The following is a 19,014-nucleotide window of genomic DNA, read 5'->3' on the forward strand; positions in this document are numbered from 1 at the left end:
GTCGACAACAATTAGCTACTAAAGAATAGTTTGCGACTTCATTTGAGGTTTCGGAGCTGCCAGCCAGTCGGGCCTTCAAAGATAACAAAGCTGACATAAGAGGTGAAATTCTCTTTGCTAGTTCGAAAAGGATCACTTCTATTTTGCTTCTAAAGAAGGGTATAGCGTAACGAACAAGATGAAGTCAGCGTTAGCAGTTCTCGGGATGCTGTTGTCCATCCAGTATGCATGTGGATTCGGAAACAACTGGGGGACCAGTTCAGCTTTTAATACACCATCGACAGACCCAGGTAAGTGAATCACTCATGCAGTAAAGAACTTTCGCCACACGTACGACCAAGATCAGATAAGAAAATGGAGAAGACATCATCAACCTACACCCTTCCGTTCCTTCTCTATAGAAACTGATTGGATCTCAATCGATAGTACTCCCAGAAAACATTCCGTTCTGACGTCCGTGATGAGAATGCTTCAGAGTCAAAGACGGAGTCTGTAACTCAGAGAGAAAAACCCTTGGCAAGTCTATCATTATGTATTGTATGCTACTCACTCCACAGATCTCGACGTCAAGATGTACTTCAACCAAGAATGCGAGGACAAGCTGAATGAACAGATTTCGGAGGAGCTTATTGCCAGTCATATTTACCTGTCCATGGTAAGCAGATCACCCATACTCCCTTCGAGCATAACCAAAGTAATGCTCATTTGCAATACTTTAAAAGTAACTTGGGTTCTTAAACACATCAGCTTCAACGCGAATCTGTAATCAAGGCTTGTAGAGAACAGCAACATAGGTTCAAATGTCACCTAACATAATTTCCGGAAGTTGTAACTTTCCCTCACAGGCGCACTACTTCTCCCGATCAGATGTTGCCCTGTATGGCTTCCACAAGTTCTTCAAGGAGGCGTCGGAGGAGGAGAGACAACATGGCCAGATCCTGATGGATTATATGAACAAGAGAGGAGGTACTATCAGTATGACACCTACCCTCGACTTCCCACATGGAGACAAGGTAAACTATGCTTGTGGCACGTACCATAATGCCAGGTCATGTTCTTCTTGCGTTGTTTGATGATAATGGCACATGATGGGGCAACGATAGCGCAGTACTGGTAGAAGAGGGTCGACCTCATGATCAAGAGGTCGTAGGTTCGACCCCTGGTCGGGTCACTGCTTGGTTCCCTTACATGTCGAGTTCAGGGAGTGCCTTTTCTTGTTCCTCCTCGATACCACAGATTGATTTATGTGACAATACGTGATTGTCTCTCTCTATCTCGTGGGGATCACTGCCAATATAAATTCTGGCCAAGTGAAATCCCTGATGACTAACTTATGTGATTTCTATTCCAGCTGACCTCTGGTGATTGGATCAGTGCCCTCAACGCGATGAAGACAGCCATGAAGCTAGAACACCATGTCAACAGGAAGCTGGTCAAGAGTGTACACGCATGCGCAGTAAAGCACGATGATGCTCATGTAAGTGTTAGCAAAAGGGACTCTAGGTAATGGTTACTTTTACAACCATCTTGACCAGCTCTTCCGGATGAGCAAGCTAGAAGAAGACATCACAGTCAACCACAGCTCGTTTTCTCGGTAACCGGGACGTACGCACGAAATCCTTTGAATCATAGCAGCGTGCATCGTGTTGATGAACATTAAGTGTACGGCGGGGGCATCTGTGGTATCCATATGTTCATGCACATGCAGCAAATTATTTCTAGACGTAGTCATCTTTGAGTGTTGCAGTAGTTGCCTTCCCAGTGGTCGCGATTGAAGTTTAAAGCAATGTCTCACAGGTCCTGAAGTTGCCTGTTTTCCGCTTTGTTTCTGCTTGAACGTCACTTGTAAAATCACAGCGAGAATGAAAGATCTCATTCGTCGTGAAGGTCTTTGGAAAAGAATTATGACGTTCCTTTTTCGTTTTTCCAGCTCCAAGATTTCATCGAAGGTACCTTCCTGACTGAACAAGTCGACTCCATCAAACAGCTCGGAGATTACATCGCCAAGATGACGCGACTTGGAGACACCATCGGTCTTCACATGTTCGACCAGGACCTGCTCAAGTAGGATCGCACACTTCATCACTGAGATCTCTGACATTGACATTCTTTTCTGCAAATCTGTGATATTGTAATTTCGACTTGTACATTTTCTTGTGCATGACAACATTATCAAAACATGAACCTCCACCATAACAGGTGGAATTCATAAAACAAAACGACAGGCGGCGGATCAAGAGAACAAATGATCATTGAAGGACTGATTTCCTAATTTGCTCGGTCAGCAGACAAATTTTAATTTATTTTATGTATAATGTACAGCTCACTGTTGGTAAACTATACTTATGGCCTTGACTGTGATAACCGATGACCTGTCAAGTACTGTTGATTAACTAACTATATACATATGTCTCTACTTTGTTCTTCTTTCACCACTATATGTCGATTTATGGAAAACCGAGGATAAAAAACCAAGTTGAATTTGCTCTACTGGTCACTTGGAAGAACATTCGACATATATTTGCATAATCAATGAAACAATACTTGAAAATAAAGTTTATTTGCAAAATTGTTTCCTTCAGCTGTTAATATATCCCATACGATACATGTATATTATCATCATCGTTACTGTACTATACCATCTTCAAATATACAACAAACAGCACACCTTTTGCATTCAATAAGCACGTCCGTAGATACAAATGTTTTTGGTCAAGTCAAAGTCAATGAAAGGTATGTTGTAGACGCCGACAATTCATTTCTTTGCCGATGTCACCGCTATAGTTTTGACTTGTGGTGTACTTTGCTTTCTCTTCTTCTTCTCCTTCTCCTTCGCACTGGTTGACACAATCACCCCATCCTGAGCAGGCTTAACCTCCTCCAGCTTCTCACTTTTAACCTTAGTCTCCTTTTTCTTCACCTTCTTCTCTTTGGTAGAAGCCTTCGACTTGACTCCATTTTCCCCTGAGGCCGCCTTCGATTTCTGTAGTGGCTTCTTCGTCGCTGATTTGGCCCCCTTTTGCTTAGCCAATGTACTCTTCTGCTTCTGTTCCTTTTTAGAATTGGTTGCATTCTGATTCATTTCATTGTTATTGTTAAATTTCTTCACCTTTTTATTCGGAAGTTTACTCTTGGTTTTTGATTCCAAAGGCGGTAACTCCGATGCCTTTTTGTTATGAGTCTGCGGAGTCACGATTGCGGTTTGTGGTCCCGCAATGGCGACGGGTGGGGCCTCGTCTTCCATGGCTTCCGGCTGCGCCTCGGCATCGACAGCCGCAGCAACCCTAGCCAGCTGGCGCGCCTTGTAGGCTTTGTATAGGAAGAACGTGGACACGAGAATCAGTCCCGCAGCGCCCATGATGCCGAGGACTATACCGGCAATCTGGCCCCCGGTAAGACCATGGAAGGTCGGAGGCAGTGACGAATCGGCGGGAACTGTGGCGTGGGGCCCAAGTAAATCCGTAGCACCGATGAGGAACTTGAAGGCATATTCTTCTAATGCTGAAATGAAAAAAGTCACTCAGCTCATGATATGATTGCCGTAAATTTGTATGATAGCTTTCCTAGTATGCCACTAGTGGTGACAAGCATATAGTTCTCCTTTTTCGGATAGTTATTGATCAATGGATGTTCTGTTCGTTAAACAACATGGCAGAAGACAGAAGAGGATTATGACGAAAACGACCTGTTCTATCTTTGCCAGCCCTTAACTCTGAACCGGAATAGAAAGACAACGTCATGCTCCGTAGCCATGCTCCGTAGCCATATAAATTACAGAGAGAATCCCTCACTTACCATCACACGTTTCGTCCACAACAGCCACCTCTGCGGCCAGAAGGGTCAGGAAGTCATTGACCGTGAACAGGTGACTCTCGGTCGGGGAAGAGGCGATGGCAGTAAGTTCATCGTTGTCCAATTTATTGCCTGAAATCGAAAATGATAAGAACTGGAGCTGAAGAGGAGGAATCACTTCATATGTTCCGGGCGAAACTTATATTATCCATCATTATGTTCTTTTGACCGACAACCGACGTACTCGAAGATGGCAGATTACTACACAACTAACACTACAATGCATTGTGAAGTGCGTCGCTTGATGAAGGCAATTTGCCACAAAAGAGACATCTATCGTAGAGCAAAGGCTTTCACCGAGGAAGAAATGCAGGTACTTACCGATTCCAATACAAAACATGATGAAACTTTCATTCTGGCATCGCTCTGCTTCTACGAGGGTAGCTGCCTTCTCATTCGACTTGCCATCAGTTACCACAATACCAATCCTAGCTACGTCCCTCCGCGCACCACTTCCTTTGGCAAATCCGCTGTTGGTGAGAATAAATATTTTTCTTCGGTCATTTAAGTTCGGGAATCGGGCGGGTCCTACTGGCACAGTGTAAATCATCGGTCAGTGTATCATAAATCGCATATTTGTCCATTTGCGGTCAGTCAATGCTTGGTCGGGCAGTCATCGGACCACTACTTTGTCACTGGCCTTATAAAGGTGAGTCGAGAGTACGTAGTGTATGCGTTCTGTTACATGTACATCACTTACATCTCTCTCATGGTAGCGAGAGCTCTATCGGTGGCCGTTCTACCACTGCCGTACTGGATCTTCTCTACCGCTGCAAGGAAATCTTCATAGTTCCCCGTATCATTCAGAGCGATATCTTGTGAGACCGTGTTGGAAAAGGTGATCACCCCGACTTGGATCGCATTGGGGCCAATGTTGAAGTGTTTCGAGACGTTCATTACGAAGTGTAATGTTTGGTTGAAATTCGTCGCCCCAACGCTTCCAGATTCGTCTAGAACAAATACGATGTCGGCGGGCATCTGAGAGCTCCCACATGCTGTAACATAGATTTCACTGTACTAATCTATGCACACATGTAGATAAACAACCTATGTAACGAAGTACTCTAGCAATGGTTCTTCTCGTTGCTACTTTCATTTGTACCCCGCCCTGACCTTCACTACTTCATAGGATTATCGCCGATAGGATGTCGCCTATCACAAGATACTGTGCCCCTGGCCATGGCAGGCAGAATATGGAATTCACTCAGTAGTAATTGTACAAAAACCCAATTGTTTAACAGCAACTTTGAAGCAACCTGGTTATGATATAAATCACTTACTCCTAGTGTAGAAATTGCTATGTTGAGCACCCGCGATTACGAAACAGCACATGGAAAGCAATGTTCTCAACATGTTCGTCAGACATCTATCACTGCTACCATTCGCTCGTGAGTTCGTCTGGTCTCCTACATGTATTTGAATGATTAAGAAACGAGAAAGAATTATACACGTATATGGAGACGTCTAAGAGAACTATCAGAAGTCGAATGCAGAAGAATGTTTGGAAATATTGCACTGACCTCATATTTTACCATGATTCTGCAGTTTAAAATAGTATTGTAACTAATGGCGTGTGTTTGAATCCACGAATTTTGGCCCAGAAAGAAAATAGAAGAAACAAAAATCAAAAATTTGAAATACTATATAACCAGTAATGATATGTTCCCTTACCCATATTGGCGTAGTCCTTCGGTTTTATCACTCTAGGTGTCTAATCAGATCGAAATATCGTTTGCGTCGGATAATCCATGCTTAATGCCGCGCGCAGTCACATCCAGTTAGAGAGAAAGTGTCACAGACAAAACTCACTTTCAGCCAATACCAACAACAAAAAGGTTCGCGTCAACAGGAGCATACCTAAGTGTTAAGTTATTTTAAGTGGTCACCTCTAGATAGACGGACGGGAAAAACTTGACCATAGTTAGTTAACCTTCAAAATCACCACCGTGAAATTAGTGTCAGTACGACCTGATTGATTCAATTAATGTGAGGTCATCCGAATTGTCTCCACTTACGTACTTAGCGAACCTTATGTTACGATTCCGTAAATTACACAGCAACACAAGCAGATGGTATCGAATTGTGTTTATTAAAAGAGAACGGGCCTGCAAATCAGTGTGGCCAGTTTTTTTGGGTGTATGTAGATGACTGACCATGAACGACCAAGCAAACGAGATATGCGATTATTATCGCAGATCGCTGCTAACATTATCGGGTTTATATCGATCTTCATCTCTTGAAGGTAAGCGCATGGAACGATCGCACATATCATCGGAACCAAAAAAGTGACCATAAACTAGATAAAGAACCTTGAGGAATGACATCAAAGCAAGGATCACACGAGTCATCGCCAAAGAAACAAATCGTCTGGAAAATCGCCTCCAAAGGAAGTAAAAGACCTGAACAGATCAAATGATCGACATAGCTTTTATCAGCCCTCTGTGAATAGTGGCCATTTGATGAGCTGGTAATGCACAAAGGTATTCTCCATAACTTTGGCAAATGGAAAAAATCAGCCCGAGGTATCTAATAATTGATTGTTTTTTATCTTTTTTCTTTGTATTAGAGGGGCTTTGCAATCAATGCTTTCACTATTCATATGACAATTTACAAACGAATAAGTAGTTCTAGTAAGAACAAAATAAAAATCGGCGTTTTCAAGAAGTCACATCGTCTTGTCCCGAATGAACAAAACACACAGAAAATATTCGAAATATCCAGCAACGTTGGCTCGATTATCACACTTGTTCTACGTGCTTGTTCAAGATAATGATATTTGAAATGGTCTCATCGTGAGAGGTCTGTCCAGGAATTTGCATTATTTTGACATTTGGCAGTACACAGACAGTAGCATATAACACTGGAATATCCATCCAATGACTTTGGGCTCCACCCGGGACGGGTACACTGTAATCATGAGGCTCTCTCCGTATCACAGAATCGATTCATTTCATTCACATCATTCTTTCTCTTACTTCGGGTTTACTTTCGCTTTATTATGTTTCGTTGCCTTTGACTCTTTCTTTGCATTCGTCTTGTTCTGTTTCGCTTCTTTAGCATTACCTATCGATTTGGACGTCTTCTCCAACGGAGGCAAGTTTGATGCTTTCTTATTGAAAGTCTGAGGCGTGAATACTCCGGGGTTGCGTGGAGTGACTATCGCGGTTTTCTTTCCAAAGCCAGGGGCTGGCTTTCCTGTCTTTGTAGCTTTCGTTTTTGATTCTGGGTCCACTTGCCCTGCCCTTCGCGAACTCCTCGACTTGTATCGCTTGTACAGGAAGAAAGAGGAGACGAAGATCAGGCCAGCTACTCCCATGAGTCCTAGGATGAGAGCGGCCATCTGGCCTTCCGAAAGGCTGGAGGCACCGCCGCCAAGGAACTGCATAGCATAAGCTTCGAGCGCTGAAAGACGAAATGGCACTGATGAGTGAATGAAGGATACCCTTGTGATGTTGTCGGGAGAGAAACAACCCTGTCTACGTCGGCGCTCATTGGTAATTTCCGCTATCGCCAGTGCCTCAGCGCTGTCTCTGCGGTGAGAGTATTCATTGAGCCAATAAGATACATATCAAGTTCACCCTATTAAACGGTAGCCTATTATAGCGGTATCGGCAATCTTTGCCAGTCGAGAAAAGGCTGTTAGAGCCTGCCTCTCTGGGGATTTGCTTCACATACTGTTTCAGTGCAAAGAGCGGAGTGCCTAAATCGAGGGGGCTATGATGTCAACACCTAGTTAGTCAAGATGACAGAAAGATATCTGTCACAAGACTGCAATTTCCATCAACCTCGCGATTTGACTGATCATGTCTGACTTACCATCGCACGTCTCTTTCACGACCTCTTGCTCTGCTGTAAGCAGTGTCTGGAAGTCCTTCACGGTGAACAAGTGGCTGGAAACAGGCTCAGAAGCAATGGCTTCCAACTCCCCCTTGTCTATGCCTTTGCCTGAAAAACAATAGAGGTAATGGAAATGATAAACAATGAAATGTAAGTTCTTGTATTTATAGTGCTTTATACTTCACAACTTTGGCCATTCGGGCCAGTTGAAGTACAAAGTTGCACTGACCAAGCCATGAACCAACGACCTTCCAATCACAAGTCAGACGCTCTTCCTCTGTGTCACAGCGCTTACACTTCTATAAAAACTGTCGATACGCATACTAACTCATTAGCTGTCTCCCGTGACCCGTCATCTCATAAGTAGGTTTGACCCTTTTCAAGTTTTTATCCGACTTCACTTCCCAGCAATCTAAAGAAGATTTACTTAATGGAACTCGTTTCTGGGAACAATCGTACACTTACCGTCTGGTGCCTTACATTGGCGGTAAATGGCAGAAACCAAATTTCTTTAAAAAAAGTGAAAAACTCTTCTCAATTCCGTTGACTCCTGTTTTACCAGCCACGACAGATGCCTGCAAGTCTATAATGGTCCGCAACTATTACATCTGTATAAATGCAAATCTCGCTCACCTATTCCGATGGCGAACATGATCAAGCCCTCATTCTTGCAACTCTCCGCGGCCGGCAGGGTTTCCTTGGGGAAGTTAGACTTGCCGTCGGTCACTATGATACCGATCCTTGCCACACCTACCCTGCCCCCATTGCCAAGTGTGAATCCCCTGGTGAAGAGTAAAGGAAAAGTAATCAATAGTATCATGTATCAAGATGCTTACTACATATTCAGATTTGTTTTGACCATTTCGAATGGTGAAAGCCGAGCCAGATGAAGCACCATATACCCACAAACTTCGCCATTGATTGGTGATTGATCGTATGATAGTTTGTATGAGAGCACTGTTTTCATTAGTCATAGTGACCTTCATATGATCATAAATACAACTTTTGCGATTTTATTCATACATTTCTTCTAATGTTGCAAAAGGCTTCTTTACATGAGAGTGTGGTCGCACATTGTTATAGTGCAGCTTTGTACACAGGGTGTCTTCAGTGTAGTAAGTGTAAATTTAGATCTTTCTCAAAACATCTGACAACTCGGATACGATGAAGCTGTTTGGATGTTTCTTTATACACTTACTGCGTACGAAGCTGATCAAGGGCCTTATGCGTGTGCGTCCCTCCAGCATTATAATCAATCTTATTCACTTCAGCGTGGAGGCTGGGAAGATCATGAATCTTATTTAGCTCTATTTCATTGGCTACTGTAGTCGAGAAGGTCATGACCCCAATTTGAATAGCCTCTTCCGCTATGTTGAAATGCCTGGTAACATTCTCCACAAATTTCAATGTGGTCTTAAAATTCGACTTTCCGACGCTGCCTGATTCGTCGAGAACAAAGATGACGTCGGCTGGCTGTTGGCGACCTCCGCAAACTGAAAACCAGTCAGAAATACATTCCAATTAGTTAAAGCGCATGGCATGATATTTACTGTAAACATTCACATTTTCGAGTTTAGTTGGGCAGACACTGGTTGAACTTGAAAAACAGTGCTTTTTTACAAAACTGGTGGAAGTTCCCCTTTGAAGCGATGGCAACGACGACTGAAATACCTACAGTACACAAATGGTATGATGTTGATGATGGGGCAATTTCGTTGAGCGCAGAATAGGTAAAGGTAATGAATCTTCCATTGTCTCCAAAGGCCATGTCTGGCAATACTTACTTCGAAATGTCTGTTGACCACAGGCCAGCGACAGGATTGAGGAGAACCACAACACTTCCCAGACTCGCCGCAACTTCAAGGAGGCAACACCTGGGAAAGGGAAGAAATTAAACTCAACAACCTTCAGACGTATGCTACCATGTGTGTTTGACGGCTTATGATTAGATTTCATTATGATAGAAATCGATCACCGAAATTCTGTTCATAGACTTACCCATTTTGGTTGATGCACCCGTCTCCGCTCTATATTTGAAAGCAAATCGTCCCGAAAAAGAAAGTTCGAGGAAGTCCTCAAAATCTTAATTGCGTTTTAATGAAGCATATTTTGGCTAGCCACTATCAACGTACTGAAATGACATGCCACTTATCATAACCGTCACTATCACCTTTTGAACAGTCATATGAAATTATTGCATAATTAAATTTGTTATCTCTTTATCAAATGACAGAAAACCTCCACTATCAAATGCCTACAATGATTGTGACTTTGATCGAAAGCTATACTGGTCAAATAGCTTAAAGGTTTTCTCGAACCTCTTTAACACTTAACGAGTTACTAAGAGCATCAAAGCGCACTTATCCCTGCATTCTTCGGTATCGACCCAGCTCAGACGATTGCTCCTGCTCTCGAAAGCAAACTTTTATTTTCTGTTGACTCTTTTTAATGATTCGGTACATCTGTTACAGAATCACCCGATGTTTTTAAATGTTTCTTTTGTTGGCAGAATGAAAGAAAGACTGTACACAGGCTGTTGCAAACACATTGCTTGCATACGTATAGTATTGATGCATTTAAAAACAACAAAATGAGACGCTCCCCTGTTTTTCTACACCAGTCATGTCGTAAACCATTTCCTTTTAAACAGCAAACACCATTTCATAGGAAAGCCCTACTGCCATGGTAACGGTTAAACAGTTTTACATACGCTTTCAAAAAACTTGCCTGAAACCACTTTCTCATCATTACCAGATGAGACTGTAAATCGGCGCCATCTATAAGAGACATCGGATTTCCCTCTGGCAAACAAACTTCCAATATATCATGATCGAGCGGCGGCTTCAAAAATCAATAGCCAGCAACGTTGAGAAGCCATCACAGTCCCGTCGGAGCGTCATTCCATTGTAACCTGATATGGTGTCATCGACGATTAGGCCACCTAATGTGCGAGTACGGTTGTAAAGTGTTACAGTTCTCAAGAGACATCGTATAAGTCGACGTGAGCTTATCGTAAGCTTTACTTTCGGTCTGAAACGATGCCCCAAGGGCGTTGTCACTGTGTTATCACTATACATACGACATTGGATTATGTATCTGCGTAAGGCTACCAATTCTTTTACCATTTTACCGCTTTAGGAGAACGTAACAAGACGCGTGGATAATATTGCGTCCGGTTTTTTATAGATGTTTCAGCCGCGTAACTATCATTAAAAACAGGAAATAGGAGATTGGGATCCGCGAAAGAAACTGGTATTGTGACCAATTTGTATGACAGTTTGATACTCTTTAGAAATACAAGCTTCTCAAAAACTAATAGTTAGGATTAACGTCTTCAATTTGGTGGTAGTTGAAGAAAACACAAAAGTGCGATTCATACGAAATTTATCTCCCAGAGTGTTTTTCGGATAATCGGACATCGGTAACCTCGGCACTACCCCTACGTCTCAAGAGACCTCGTCACCACGATAAATTGGCTTTCATGGTCTGGGTAACTTGGTTCATCATTGCTTCTCGTCTTGGAGTAGCGAGAGCTACACTGACTTATCCACCTGTGGACTACTGGATCTTTTAACGTTACTATTGGATTATCTGTCTGGTAGAACTTCAAGGTAGGTACTTTCAAATTCAAAATGTTCTTTTGAAGCTTTTGATATTAATTTCACTTTCCTGTTTTCAATCAATGTCTTTACCCTACAACTATCAGGCCAACATTTATATTTCATGGTAAACGTCGAATGAAAGGATATCATCACTATCGTAAAAAGGTTCAGTTCTTTTCAAAAGAAACTTGTTTCAGTTTGAACAATTCATGATCGCACAAACGAACAATGCATCAAAACTCCCACAGTATACAGAATGTATCGGTTTTTTCTAAAGATTGAATAGTTTAAAGCGACAGAGGTAAACGCGTCTGATTCAGACAGTTTATCTGTAGGTGGTAATAGTCATCAGGATACATTGTTTGCAGCATCCGCTCTCTTTGTCTGCTAGCTATTTGAAATGTATTTCATATAACCCTTGATCTTTATGGTTCATCTTTGAAGTGTTATATATTTGAATGGTAAAAGTTGGTTCTCTCCTCATGTGTACTCTTTCAAATAGTCGTTAAAAAAAACGACAGTGCTCGTGACAAGTGTTAAGTTAACCATATCACGTACATGTGACAACCTGCATCGTATGTTGGCCCAACCTAAGGTTACACAGACAGTGGTGATCGCATTTTAGATATATCCCATTACTTTAATAAAAACATTTCTCTTTGTTTTCGTTGTATGTACATGTATCAATAACAGTGTTGGAGACAGCAGGTTTCACAGCTGCTGCACTGCTGCTGAAAATGTGACGCTTGGGGCTAATACAGCTTTCATAAATTCATAGTAAAGCTTCCAGGAAAAGGCTTAGATACGTAATAAGCTGTCACTTGTCTCTGCGGGTCATTTTATATACAAGATAAAACATGATGTGCGGTTGTTTTCGCCATATTTTCTTAGGGCATAAATTTCTCAGCGAAAACATCCTTTTATCAAGATATTAAGTCGATGAAATTGTCTAGGGATAGAAGAGAAATATCCTCAGGCCCAAATCTTACCAAACCCTAGCAAATGAATATTCACTCAGAAGGTGCAATGTACAGTTCAAGTATCGAATAGATTGACGTGTCGGCTCCACCTTTGCTGTAGGCTTCAAGCCCGATGATAGACATATTCGTTTCAGTTTCCCAGCTACAGGCCTACTTCAGTATTTTTTATGTGTGAAGTGGATGGCAAAGCCACATTCTATGGCGATATCATTTCCACATTTCTATAGAATCATAGCTTGTTCCTTCTCAATCGTCCTGGTGGTGAATGGGCAGGAGCTTTCCAAGAGTGCTGCTGTATTGCCCATGGCGCGATTCTATCAAAAAGGAGCTCTGTAATAACGACTTGTTACAACGGTAGTTGCCCCTGGATTACATTCTTTCGCTGGCTTACATTTCATATTAAGTTGCAAGAGAACCGCGAGCAGCAACACTTCTGGATGAATTGCACCTACGGTTAAACGAATTGCTAGGTTTGCCACTCACGACAGTTCAAGTACTGCTCTTTCGAAAGGACAGATTCCACCTCGAACACTCCACAAGTTCTCTCTTCGCGACATAAGGCCGCTGATAATTGGGTGGCTCAGGTCATGTACAATGCAGATTGAATGTGCAGCGCAACAAAGTCGTACGACAAAACCTTTGATGCGTTCTTAGTTCCCTCTTTTCCATTCACGAATCGCAGCCAACTCGACATAAAGCGTGCTGGACATATCGAGTTTTTTATCTTTGAGTCTGCATAAACCCTCAGAAATCAATTCCGCTAATGACGGGAAACCAACCATGCACTTTGTCGTTTTGGGCAATCAGGAAAATGTGGCGATCGTTTTTTCCCTCTACAACGTTAGAGGAAATGGTGGGAGGAAGTCGCTGCCGCAATGGTCTGACCAAACGTGATAAATGGCTGCTTTTGAAGATATAGATGCTTGTCTAATTGCCAGTTCCATGATACAAGAAGGTCAGACTATCCCGAGGTGAGATCCTACATTGATCTGTTATGTGGCCATGCCGCGGCAAGGTTATCTTCAACACTTTTGATGACCATGGGTTCATCTAGAACCTTAATATCCATTAACATTTTGTGTAAATGACGCATACAGTGCTTCAATTAAACATCTGAGCACACTAATTAGCACGAGATTAGGCCATTGGCTTTTATCTGAGATCTCCGAACATAGTGTGTACATCCCAACAGTTTTTCGCATTGACTGTAATAAAGCATTCTTAAAGCACTTCTGGGGAAAGTTGGGCAATACGTAACTTATCACAGAAATCGACTACTGACACTCTTCCTTTCAGTTTTAGTATCGAAATGAACGTCGATATCATCCGATATCTTCCTGACATTTCAACGTGGGTTTCACGTGAATTCCACTTAAATTGTCAGTTTTGATTTATATACCTGTAGCTTAAGATTGTTCATTAGTGTGTGCCAGTTTAGGATTAAACCTAATTCTGTTACTTGCCTCTAGATGACGGAAGGGTATTAATTGGGCTCATTTTGGATAAATTGTTCTAGCCATATATCATAAAGCTGTGTAGACTGTGATGGTCGGATGCATCAAACGAATTGTCTCTTAATATTTGTAACAGATGTAGCTTTAAACTCCTATTCGCGGTTAATGGAGTTGGTTATTGCCACTGACAGTTATGCACGTGTAGCATGCACGTGTAGCTTGTTGATATATCCGTAAGGTAACTCTTAGAAATGAGGGGTTTCGATCTTTTGGAAAGCTTCTTGCTCAACACAAATACGCACTCGGAGGTTTTTCGACGTATGCATGTACGCATTTTTTCATATCAATCACTGAAATCAGTTTCCGGAGACGATAATTACTCTGCAGCTCATAATCAAGGATATTGGACTTGCTGAAGTGGCCATTCACCATTCATGCCATCATGGCCCACTCCACACTGGCTGCTCTCGTCCCCGATTACCATTCAACTTCCAATAGTTCTCATTAATCGTGTCGTGGTGTCCGCGTGGTCATTATCACCTGTTATACAGCCTCCATTCTTGCACCACGGACATGACAGACCATGAAATTGTACAGGTTAGTCGCTCCCAACAAGTGGAGAGGCTGTAAGCGTAAGTCAATTCGATGCTGGCCCAATGAAAATGGATAGCTTTATCGGTGGGAGTCGATGGAAAGGGACGTGGAGTACCCGGACTGATTGCACAGTCATGAGAGGCGTGTGCCTGAGGGTTATGCTTGGTACCAAGGCATTTGGTGCTTTCGCTGGTTAGTCATGAACGAGAGGCGTTAAGTCAGTCTCAAGTACAAGATAAAGTCCCAATTATATGCTGTATAATGCATAGTGGTCGCCCTGTGAAGTCGGAAAATACTTTTATTTGAGAGATCTTAACTTTAAATGGTTACAGCCAGGTGACTTTCCTTCTTTGAAGAGGCCTTGTTGTGTTCAATTGTTAAGACGGTCGATCAAGTCTCTCAGGTAATGTCATCCTCTAATGAAATTGATGACCAGACCTATTCATCCAGTGCCTTGATTTCATATAATTTCAATAAAGACTGCACGCTACACTCGGATTCCCATCGGTTGCCTCGAATATCCGGCGATTCAAAATATATACTGCTTCCTCTGCGTCGTGCGTCCCCAGCTTAGTCACGAACGGAAACCACTCTGGCGAAACTGCGGCTGAGGGGTTTCACTTTACTTAGCTTTGCGTGACAACAAAACTTTCAAAGAGATGCACATCAAACACTGAATTAGTTAGATTAATGGATTAATCAACGATTGGGGAATCCTATGAAGAACAGATGGATTTACTCTAACGCATGACGGGTGATCTGCGTAAAGTATTTTTTGCACGGGTTGTTTTACGAGATTCACATTTCGCTCAGGACGCTGATGATTTAATCATCATCTGATCATCATCATTTGAGCCGGCTTGTGAATTTTGCCAGTCTTTGCTTAACGACCGACATCTACAAAGCTTGGCCAGCAGGAGATCCGATGAAGTTTCAATTCATCCAGGTACCCTTCTAATGCAGAGTAGAATAATGCATCCTCTTCCTGCGGTCCTGTGGTCCTGCAGGAATGAATGACAGGCAATCTGTCTCCTTTTAAAGAAGAAGTCCCCTATTGCCATCATTCTCATCATTGCCCTTATAATCATTGACCTATACCCACAGACTGTAGAAAGAATATTCATATCAACACCTTTATCATCAAGTGCCGCTAGCGCGTCTGGCACGATCCTTTTACGGCTTGCTGGCCCTGGCGATTCCTAATAAATCACATGAAAGAGGAGACGAGGCTCTTCTCTGTCTTCATGCTCAACATACCATATCTCATATCCGGCCACTATCTTTGTCAATTAGGTAACAGGCTTTGCGGTCTGGTCGCTTGACTTGAAAGCGAACTTAAGCTAGCAAGGGACGCGTGAAGACCAATACCAGCATCAATCAGTTAATACTTCAATAGCTCTGACGGTATCACATGTAACACGCTATCTTTTCAGATCAAAATCATGTGGGATAAAGGTATCTGGTGGTGGGGGTTGATCGATTGGTGTCAATCTATTGATCGTGGTATGACAGTACGTACCCGTACAGATGACAGTCAGCTGGCAGCAAATCTGATGTGTAGATGTATTGGATGCCTATAGCCATTGATATTGAAATTTAGAAAATGTTGTTTTTTGTTTGAGCTAATTTTTTCATATCAAAAGAGAGTATAGATGAATATCCATAGACACAGATATCAATATTATACTTGAAGTAAAACTCAGCGAACGGAGACCGCTGATGAAAAAAAGCAACCCATCGTGTAAAAACGTACGTCTCTGATAAAATATTAATCGCACGATCTGCGCAATTGAATATATCGGCTTCCTAAAACATACCGACAGTTTGAAATTATAATCCACTGAAATGTCGTTTATTATCTATCAGATTTTTAATCCTGCTCAAAGCCTCGCTTAGCTTAAAATGATATTATTGCGCTATGAAATCTTTCTGAGAATGGTTGCGAGGTTTTCTGTCACAGTTATTATGATTGCTAGGATATTTGCAAGGGAAAACAATTTGAAATGGAGCCATGCTATCATTGTGATCGAGTCCTCAGCAGCCTGATTTGGCTCGAGGCGAAGTAAAATTCGATAGATCGAATTACTCCCCTGCAGTTGGGGTGAATACGTTCGATAATGTTCCTCATTCTCAAGAAAGAGTAAATACTCTGGGCAATGTGAGTGACTTATACAGGTATAGTGTCACTATTACGTTCAAGTCAATACGATGACATTGACACCATCTCCTCTTCTAGTGTATTCCTGTCAGCTAAACTCAGTGGTTTCAATGATTTTCAATCAGAAGAGTCACGTGTTTAGTAATGGAAGAGCGATATCGCGTACGAATGAAACAATTTTGTCATTGATTGGACACCACGTTTATTTCAATCGTGGCAGTTAGCTTGATGTATTTAGTTTTAATCATCATCTGCACTAATGCTAGATTCATTAGTAATGTCATTGGTCGATGTCATCGACTGGCTGACGTACGTGCATTTGAAAAAAAGATACATCGGGTCTTTTTGTGTATTATAATGGCTGCATGTTTGAGAGAAGAAGACCATTAAGAAAGGCTGTTCGTTCAATTTTCCATCCATTTTTTTCAACCAAAACATCACCGCAAATGAGCGAATTACGCTTCACTTCCCAAGTCATTAGCGACTTAAAAAGTGACAACCTTTTTGTCGATTTCCCCGAAGATATCTCAGCCGTTTTTTATCCGTACGCTGTCATTTTTGATAGGGATGCATGGCTTGAGTTGCTGTGGCGAGACCTGCGGAGAAGCACATCTCTCGCTACTTGTGGCCGAACCGACAAATCATCTCCAATATGCACGCCTGTATGTCCTCCTGCTAATCGGTTGGTTTCTTTTAAAAGTCGTTCCCCAGTGATAGATTTTGCGCTCGATTATACAAGTTTTTTTCTACACGTCTTGCTGAAAATCGGATTATGGGATTTCCATTTCATGCAGTTCCGCGATTTTTTATTTGAGTCGGTTTCAGTTGAACCAAACACACATTCGCTTTCATTCGCTGTAGATATTGCGCTCGTTCTGTCCAGTAACTTGAATTGGAAAGAAACTGACGTGCATCAGCATAAGAAGAAACTGAGATGTGTACATTTTTCACTACGATGTACAGAAAAAGTCGTCGAGTGGGGTGAACCGCTATGAAATTGTTGGTAATTTGTCCTGCTGCGTGTTGAGGACCGATCAATTCCGAACTGTCCTTCTTTCCATTAGGCACTTCCTTACTTTCGATCTACCCATTATCCACAATACGTGCGGCATTTTAATTTGAGCCGAATTTAAAAATAGGCTCTCCGTCAAAAGGTTCCCATCATTCCCACAATAATGGTATTTCTTCCCGAAGTTAAACATAACATTTCCCCAAGAAAGCAACCCTTAAATCACCATGGTGTATGTGGTCCTTAATTCTAAAATACCTTGGTACCGTAAAGTCAACTTTTAAATGGAAAATGCATAAGCCTCGTTCTGAGAGTGGAGTGTTTTGGACACGCAACCAAGATGCTCTACCAAAGTTCCCTCGGGTTGCACTAAAATGTGGAAACCATGCACACAGCTCACTTCAGAAGTTTGAGGCTCTCAAAACACTGCTTCAAACACAAATCAGCCAAGGAAGCATCAACCACCCTAAGTTTTTTAATGAGCACTACACATATTTGCTGAGAAAAACGCTCCAAATAGCCCATTTGCGCGGATTTTAGCATCACTTGAGCGAGCCGATCCGGACTTCCTATACGCGCTGCCGTAACATAATGTAAACAACGGCGCTACCGGCGCTCCGGGCAGGCGATGGATGGAATTTGCCAAATTCGCACACATTCAAGTTATTTCGTGGCCTATCTTTTTAAGTTTGAGGTATTTTAGAATAGAAATTGAACCCTCGGCTTCGGACCTTGGTTGAGTTACCAAGACACTCTCGGGTGGAGCTAAAATTTCGTCCAAACCCTCGCCTATCGGCTCGGGTTTGGACTGTATTTTAGCTCCACCCGAGAGTGTCTTGGTAACTCAACCAAGGTCCGAAGCCGAGGGTTCAATTCCTTAATCATATTGTTTCTCTATCGTGACTATCGCGTAGAACCACAAGACTGAAACCAGCCCATTTAACGAATGAACGGCACACGGCTTTTTGGTGATTTCACAGGTAAACTGATATAGCTGATCGAAAAGTGTTCTTTCATAGGAAACCCCACAATCCACATTATCTTAAAATTCGCATATTGTCAAGACGAGACAGCGCATCAGCACGAACGAGGCACTTGCAAGTCTTCCGAGCCATTTTTAGGCCATCTTTGCGTGCAGTGCCGACCACTCGTGGACTTTGGTCGCTGCCTGCACGAGAGTCGTGAAATTGACGGCAGTAATCCGATAGTTCTTGGAGGTGTTTAGTTCTTTCCAGTCCTTTGCACTGCCGTATTTGTCATCTTTGTTGGACTGTATAATTCGATCACAAAGTATCCGATGAGACAGCTACATGTAGTCCGAAGATATTGTCATGAACTCATTTCCTTCATAGCAGGACGTCGAATCATTTATGTTACAAGACCAAAATGTTCTCTGCACGGGATTTTAGATTGCATTTGCTGAGCTGAGATCGCCGAGGTTTCATCATATTGGATCGTTGAGTTATTTAGTAATGACGATGATGACGCTCATGGTCGTTTCGATATCCATGAAATAGCTATGATCACA

The 19,014-nt window shown here is 42.3% G+C and overlaps 2 protein-coding genes across 4 annotated transcripts in view; both read left to right on the plus strand.

Annotated features, from left to right (window-relative positions):
* The first annotated feature begins 56 nt into the window (after window positions 1-56).
* On the plus strand, window positions 57-2,569 carry LOC135489089 (soma ferritin-like). Its single transcript, XM_064774250.1, has 5 exons — window positions 57-290; window positions 558-655; window positions 846-1,013; window positions 1,352-1,477; window positions 1,931-2,569. Exons 1-5 carry the CDS (start codon window positions 179-181, stop codon window positions 2,066-2,068), a joined length of 642 nt encoding a protein of 213 aa, XP_064630320.1. The 5' UTR covers window positions 57-178; the 3' UTR covers window positions 2,069-2,569.
* An 8,182-nt stretch (window positions 2,570-10,751) lies between these two features.
* Window positions 10,752-19,014, plus strand: part of LOC135489865 (D(1)-like dopamine receptor) — a 58,578-nt gene continuing 50,315 nt past the window's right edge. For all 3 annotated transcript variants that reach the window (XM_064775464.1, XM_064775465.1, XM_064775466.1), the window contains exon 1: window positions 10,752-11,300. The gene's annotated coding sequence lies outside the window, so the exon portion shown is untranslated. The remainder of the gene's footprint in view (window positions 11,301-19,014) is intronic.

The sequence above is a fragment of the Lineus longissimus genome, chromosome 6, assembly GCF_910592395.1.
Source record: "Lineus longissimus chromosome 6, tnLinLong1.2, whole genome shotgun sequence".
Taxonomy (NCBI): domain Eukaryota; kingdom Metazoa; phylum Nemertea; class Pilidiophora; order Heteronemertea; family Lineidae; genus Lineus; species Lineus longissimus.

Excerpts from the sequence above, each read along its gene's own strand:
- LOC135489089 (XM_064774250.1), top strand. The coding sequence starts at position 179 with ATGAAGTCAGCGTTAGCAGTTCTCGGGATGCTGTTGTCCATCCAGTAT. Across the intron at positions 291-557 it reads TACACCATCGACAGACCCAG|ATCTCGACGTCAAGATGTAC; the intron begins GTAAGTGAATCA and ends CTCACTCCACAG. Across the intron at positions 1,014-1,351 it reads ACTTCCCACATGGAGACAAG|CTGACCTCTGGTGATTGGAT; the intron begins GTAAACTATGCT and ends TTTCTATTCCAG.